General features: G+C 32.9%; 1 protein-coding gene across 1 annotated transcript in view; it reads left to right on the top strand.

The window, feature by feature from the left end:
• Positions 1 to 7,504: 7,504 nt before the first annotated feature.
• The window catches only part of LOC128551407 (uncharacterized), a 39,685-nt gene continuing 39,131 nt past the window's right edge, over positions 7,505 to 8,058 (top strand). The window contains exon 1 of the mRNA XM_053532257.1: positions 7,505 to 7,945. Within this exon, the coding sequence (XP_053388232.1) occupies positions 7,556 to 7,945 (390 nt within the window). The 5' untranslated portion in view covers positions 7,505 to 7,555. The remainder of the gene's footprint in view (positions 7,946 to 8,058) is intronic.

Here is an 8,058-nt window from a genome sequence, read left to right as displayed (position 1 = left end):
AATGAGGTCAGATAGAACATATAGAACATCAAAGTCACCCTGGGCTTCTAATGTAGTGCTCGTAAGAAAGAAAAACAACACTTTTCGCCTATGTGTGGACTACAGATGTCTTAATGCAAAATACATAAAAGATGCATACGCACTCTCACGAATAGATGTTTGATGTACTGAAAGGATCGTCATGGTTCAGTACAATAGACATGAAGGCAGGTTACCACCAGGTAGAGATAGAAGACGAACATAAAGAACGTACAGCGTTCACAGTGGGACCTATTCGTTTCTTTGAATATGTTAAAATGCCTTTCGGTCTTTCTAACTTTTCTGCGACATATCAACGTTTAATGGAGGAATGTTTAGGCGATTACAATCTAAAAATCTGCATAATATACTTGGACGACTTAATAGTATTTGCTTACAGCTTCGAAGAACACCTTCATCAACTCGATTTAGTTCTCACTCGCCTTCATGAATGTAACCTGAAACTTTCGGCCAATAAATGTTTTCTTCTCAAGAAACGAGTGAACTTTTAGGACATGTTGTCAGCGAACAGGGAATAAAAACAGACCCCAACATAATAGACAAAGTCAGAAACTGGCCATCACCAAATAATTCAGATGAACTCCGCTCTTTTCTTTCATTCGCAGGATACTATCGCTGTTTCATTAAGGACTTTTCAAGAATTACAAAACCCCTTACAGCCTCGCAATATATCATAAGGCTCTTGGTTGTATATTTTCAGAGCCAGGATTATGAGGATTATGAGGATTATACTAATGACAGCTTTGATAGTACTATAAGTGATGAATCTGAAATGACAATGACTGTTGTTGAAGTGAATATAGTTATACCAGTGAATAAATTGAATCCACGTCTTACGTCTCGTTTGTATTTAAATAAAGTAAAACAAATACGAGATTACAGTTGCATAGGTTTAATACATGTTAATCTGATGTTAATAGACAGAATAAGTGTGAGGCTAATAAGTACAGTTAACTAGAAAGAAAAATCGTGTTAACGAAAACGAAAAAGTAAAACAAATAGTTCCCCATAATAAACCACGTAATGTTTGGAAATTTTTCTTCAAGAGGAAATCAAAGCAAAGCAATATATCTTTAGGTGAATTCTATATTATTTTTCCAAAATGCAAACTGACCTGGCTGGTACTCTTGGGAAAGATTCTAAAGCTTTTATCGCTACTGCTTTTACAGATCCGGAAGAATGCAGTTTCGAGGAACTTGATTTACCTATATCTATAGAAGAAATCAGAGAAGTCATAAAATCTATAAGTAGAAATAAAGCTGGTGGTATGGATGCCCTTAAATGAGTAATTTATAGAATCCTTTGATATTTTAGCAAGTCATCTTTCAGGTATATTTAATGCTATCCTAAATACTGGATGTTTCCCACAACAATGGTCTGAGGGTGTAATTAATCCATTATTTAAGAAAATTGACCCAAATGATGTAAACAATTGCAGGGGCATTACACTAGTAAGTTGTTTTGCAAAAATTTAACCGATGTACTAAATTCCTGGATAGAGAAAAAACATGTACTAAGTGATAGCCAACTTGGCTTTAGGTCTGGAAGGTCCACTATAGATGCAATACTTGCTGTCATACAGAAAGTTTTACATGAAAAAAGTAGACTATATTGCGTATTCGTAGATCTTAAGAAGGCCTTCGACAGCGTATACCTTTATGGTTTATGGTTCAAGTTATTCAAATCTGGTGTAAAGGGGACAATGTTAAGAAGCATATACAATAATGAAGCATGTACAATAATGTGAAGTGCTGCGTACAGGGTTGTAAAACATTTTCAGAATACTTTAAATGCTCAGTTGGGCTCAAACAAGGGGAGGAAATTCCCCCTTTATTATTTGCACTTTTTGTAGAAGACCTAGAGTTATTTCTTCAGAGCGACCAAACAAGTGGCTTGACAATAGATGATATTATCTTTATCCTAATGCTATTTGCTGATGATATGATAGTACTTGGTAACACTCAACAAGACCTTCAAAGTTACCCTGACATGCTGAAAATATATTGTGATAAATGGGGTTTAGAAGTAAACACAAGTAAAACTAACGCAATGGTGTTCAGAATACGTGGTAATTTGAAAGTTGATGAAAACTGGTATTATGGGGGCAATAATCTTAAAGTGGTATTTGGGTACTGTTTTCAATTACACTGGAAACTATGCAATGAACTCAGAAAATATAGCTGGAAGAGGACTGAAAGCCCTAAATCTAGTTCTTAATAATGTAAAGAAATATAAACTAACACCAAAAAGCATATGTCAGTGCAGCGACGCATTTGTCGGGTCTACACTTAGTTATGCAAGCGAGGTCTTGGGTTTCTAAGTCCAAAGAGATAAAACGTATACACTTAAAATTTTGTAAAAGCCTATTAAGAGTTCAGTTTTCAAGTAGTGTATGGTGAACTTGCCAGATTTCCTTTATATGTAAATAGATATGCAAGAATAATCAAGTACTGGTGTAAAGTTATAAACTCAGAGAATATTATTGCAACTACGTTATAAAATTTATTAGTGGGACAAGCAAAACAAGATAATACAAAAAAACTGGGCTAACATGTTTAACACGTAAAAACGTTACTTGACAATTATGGTTTCTCACATATGTATTGCTCAATGCTAACACTGTTGACTTGAAACACTTTCCTTTATATTTAAACAGAGGGTCTTGGATGTTTTTGTAAAGCAATAGAATAATGGAATTGATAATTCTAGTAGTCTTAGTCTTTACAAGCATTTTAAGAAATATTTTATATTGGAATCATACTTAAAACAGTTACCTTGTTAATTCCGCATTCCTCTGTCCAGCTTGAGACTTGCATCCCACAATCTAAGAACTGAAACTGGTCGTTATGCACCAGGGTTATTGTACAATCTGCAATTCGTTAGATTTAGAGAATGAATACCATTTCATTCTAATTTGCCCTGCATATCAACAATTAAGGAGACAATATATAAATGTAATTTTTACATAGAAATCATAGTGTCATGAACTTTACTGAACTTATGGAATGTACAGACAGAAATACTATTAAGAAACTGAGTCAGTTTGTTTATCATGTTTTTCGTCCTAGAAATTGATGCCATGTCAATACCTATACGTATATTAGGTATAAAGTTTGTAATTCTTTAGAGAAACAAAGTGTATATTATTATCTGTATGTCATACAGTGCAGCAGTATATGTATACAATACTGATATATAACTTATAAATACCTACTGTTATAATGTTTTGAAAGTTCACGTACATACTTATTTACCTATTGTACTTAGTAATCTTGCATGATCTTCCTAATGCATATTAAATGCCGTATATTACTGTAAATATTTTTGAAAAGTCTAAGATAGTTTGATAACTAGAAATTATTATAGTACTTTAGACCTACTGATAACAATACTTACTATAACCTTATCTTTTTCACGTACTATGCCTTTCAACTGTATATCTGTAATACATAGCAAAATATAAATTGTTTTTAAAATTTTAAATGCGCACTTGAACATTCTGTCTTGATAATATCATACTGTTGACATATCAATTACATAACCGAACGTTTATATTCATGTAATAGATTTACTGTTTGCAAGATGTATGGTTCACCCAGCATCAAAGCTGGTGCATACAGTACGGCAATTTACTAGTTACATAACTGTCAAAACCTATAAGAAAACACAATTTTAATCCACTTTGCATAATGCCGATCATGTCATACTTTATATCTCATTTACTGCAACTCTTTTGTAGCGAACTTAACTAATATCTTAAATCGCAGCATATAATTGTTTGCAACCTATAAATTACATTTATGTTAAAAATCCCATATGTAAATGATAAACAAGCTTACTTGTTCTAGATAATTCCGTCGTCAAATGGTCCCGTGTTAAGTGTGCTAATCGTGGCCAGGTAACTGGTCAACACTTCACCTCGCCATTGATTGGTCATCCAATTATATTTATATCACAACATCGAGGTACATTTTCAAAATATGGTAGTCGATCTCAGTCAAAGAAATAATCAGTCACGACCGACCGCGGTTCGTGGTTGTTAGTTCTTGCACATGCGTTAAACTCTGGTGGAAGTGTCAGGTGTTAGATTAATTCGAAAAACAAGATTTGCCTCGCTCCCATTTATTTCCGTTCGTACTCTTAATAAGAATTCCTATTGGCGGCAAACATTTAACCTGTCCTAGTAGAAATCGAAGGAGAAGCTTGGCATTTATTTTATAAGCAATATATCTATACAGTAAGACATTGGAATAAGTATGTACATTGCCGGACACTGAAGAAGTTTTGATGGTGCAAATCTGGTCGGACAATATCAGAAAAGAACTACATTAATATCATTCAGTTTATTGTTCATATCATTATGTTATGAGCGAAGCTACTGTACGTGTAGGTGAAAGTGTTTAAAGATAAAGATAGATTCTAACCAGATGTTGATCCACCCTCGCGTAAATAGATAGGTAACTTTTTAATGACCTTTATTTATATTTGTATATATGAGTGTATATCGTTATAGACGAGAAACTGTAAAGTTTATGGTCTAAGAAAATATTTAAGAAGTAAGATGAATAATTATCTTACACTGAAACAAAATTATTCGATTGAAATTTAACTAAATACGCTGAATTTTGTACATTTACTGCATTAATTCGAAACAATTTTAGACATTAAACACATTGTCACTGTCAATTTGAAATTAAATCTTGTATATCTCATATTTTTCATGCAAAGCATGTATAATTATGATCATGGAAATACAAAAGAGTACACTTATTTTGTGGCGCGTCTTTAAAGGAATATTAGTTTGAATTGATTTTACCGGTGTTTGGATTCCCTATTGTTCACGCCTGGGTGTAAGATGATTCTTGTGCTTTAATAAAAAGAACCTCATCTATGTAGCGTATGTAGCCGACTTATGCAGTAGGTCTAATATATATTTTTATTGCATAAAACAAGATAAAATTCAAATACTTTGATAGTTCCTCTTTGTTCGTCATAGTTTATTTGAAATAAAACAAAAACAAAACAAAAAATAACAACGTTATTTTATGAAAAATAAATAACGTTACGTTGCAATCCGATAAAACAAACTGGAACTAAATATAGTTATTTGTCTTTGAAACCTCATGATGTTTTTTCTTCTTTCCCGCACATTGTTTCATAGTATAGGGAGGGCCTAAATTGTCACTTTGTCATCTTGAAGTATAGCTTTTAGTGACATTCACGAAGTTCATGTGGAGGAAAGAGTAGGCCACAAATTTGTGGTCTTTAAAGTATAAATATAATCCCACGTTATTTTGTTTTATACATGATTGCTTGTGACTGTCATATTGATGAAATAATGATGAGCTTGTATGCTTAAATCTGTTTAATTATGGCTTAATCAGCGTGTAAAAGTCAGATTTTTGTCCTGAAAAAATATACATTATTTTATCAGTATAAATGGTAAAATATTTCAGCATTAAACTTTATACTTGAAGTTAACAACGTAGATATATCAACTGTCTTTTTTAATGTAAGTGTGGCACCGCTAAATTTCGCAACACCGCTAAATGTCGCAACTACCGTTAAATGCCGCAAGGTTGACGTTAAATATCGCAACCACCGCTAAATATATAATGTTCAATTATTTTGAGATAAGAAAAAGTGAGTGCGTGCGTGCATGCATGTGTATGCATGAGTATGCATTGTGTGGAATATGGGAATAACTTAGAAGTAACATACGGTTCTGAACTGTGTAGAGCCTCGATATTTGGCATATGACATTACAGGGTTTCCACTGGGCACATTTTTTATCCGCCACTTAAATTTTTTAAAGAAACAGTTACGCGCGACATAGGATCAATTACGTCGAAAAAATTAGAATGAATATAATATCACTCAATTAGTTCATTTTTTTTTTAAATTCTACATTCCACAAATAACTCAACAAGCAGATGCATAAACATTAACATTGATTTATCATGTGAAGATAAGTAGTCAGTTCAAAATTATATACCATATTTTTCAATCTCTTTTTCATTTCATACTTTGACCATGCAATTTGCTCTTGAACCAGTCTATCCTAATATCACATTGAATCAAAAATAGGCTTTAATCTTCTCAACCATTTTCAAAACAAATTTATAAAACTATCCCTATATATAGTTTGCCAATTTTTATGATAATGATTATCTAATGGTCCTCTATGAAGTGTTCAAATTATGCCCCTGGGATGAAAAGATGCCCAGCCTAGTGGGACCCAAGTTTTACTTAGACTTTTGTAGGAAAAAACTTTAAATTTCTACTTGTTTGAAACCATAAGAACTAGGCCTTTCATATTTAGTAGGTACAATGTAGCATTACCTCGTAGTCCTTTACCACTGCTATTGTACTACCCTGGGGTGAAAAGAGGCCCCGCCCCGGGGGTCCCGAATTTTCCCTATATAAGTCTATGTAAAAAGTAATTTTTTCTATATAGCTCATATAAAATTGACCCCCGGGGCGGGGCCTCTTTTCAACACAGAGGCATAATTTGAACTGTCTTGTTAGAGAACCACTGGGCAATGCTACATACCAAATATCAAGGGCATTGGTCTTGAGCTTTCAGACAAGAAGTTTGTCAAAGGTTTTCTTCCTATATATGTCTAGGTAGAACATGGGACCGCCAGCGTAGGGCCTCTTTTCATCCCAGGGACATAATTTGAATAAGTTTGGTAGAGAACCACTAGGCAAGGTAACATACCAAATATCAAAGGCCTAGGCCTTGTAGTTTTAGGCAAAATATTTTTAAAGTATCTTGTAAACATTTTCACCTTCGTAGACAATTTCGTTAGAGGTTTCATTAGGAAAACAAGGTTATTTACATAGTTTTTTATCATTGTTACAAATTCATATTTTTATTCATTTTGTAAATTTTCAATCTCATTCCCCCGCATCCCCATTTCCATTTCAATATGAACTTATCTAAAAAGCTGAATACTTATTTTCTATTACAATATAACTTCTTTTTTTAAATTTGTATATGATATTGAGATATTTCAACAAATTAATATGAACCAAACGACATTTTTAACTGTGTGAAGCAATTGAATGCATGAAGCAATTGAATGCATGTATTTCAAATTTGACTTGGCTGCACATGCATGATAAGAAACTTAATATTTCTAATCATTTTCAGTTAAATACATTGTTGTAAAAGCAAATTTTACACTACAATAGGTCATATATTCATATCATTCTAAAATATATTCTTATACAAAAATAAATATACCTAGATTTGCAATGAGAATAAGAAAAGCATTTTAAATCTTCAAGTATCAAGTAATTGAACACATATAAATGTACATTATCAGATGTAAGGTTTCGAGCATATTCGTTACTTGACCTAAATCTGATTAAGCATCCTTAAAGTGCATTTATTATTATACAAATATGAAGTAATTGTTGAATCACCTGCATACAATAAAAATAGCCAATTTTCTTTACAGATATCTGTAACTGATAGTGGTTCGTATAATATGAAATAAGTATATGGAAAATGGCAACTGCAAACACTACAAATCGTGTTTATCTTTTCCGTCTACAAATGCTTATCATAGATGGAGGACTTCTAGTATTACGAAACATTCTAGACCAGAAGCTCAACGTTCAGAACATCTCTCTGGGCACATGCCTGAGTCAAGAAAATTCGACAATTACACGTATGAAAGGACAGAAAATGATAACTCAAGTCCAATATGATCTACTGTATCCTGCAGGTGGACAACTTCCATCGACAGCAGACTTTGATATTACGCTTATAATATGCCTTCTTAGGAATCTGAAATGTTGTGGTTTGAATCGAAAATTCAACTGGAATGTTATTCCGAATGCATCAGACTTATCAATGGAGGCTGATATCTACAGGCTTAAATTGTACAGGAATGAGGTGATAAATACCTTCTTTCCAAGAATTTTAATTCTGACTGTTTAGGTTGTACCTTAGCCTTTGATTATCAGCAAAAATATTTAAGATATCGTTAACAAGCTTTTGTGAAACCA

The sequence above is a fragment of the Mercenaria mercenaria genome, unplaced genomic scaffold (genome assembly GCF_021730395.1).
Source record: "Mercenaria mercenaria strain notata unplaced genomic scaffold, MADL_Memer_1 contig_1061, whole genome shotgun sequence".
Lineage (NCBI taxonomy): Eukaryota > Metazoa > Mollusca > Bivalvia > Venerida > Veneridae > Mercenaria > Mercenaria mercenaria.
This window is presented reverse-complemented; position numbering and strand designations above follow the sequence as displayed.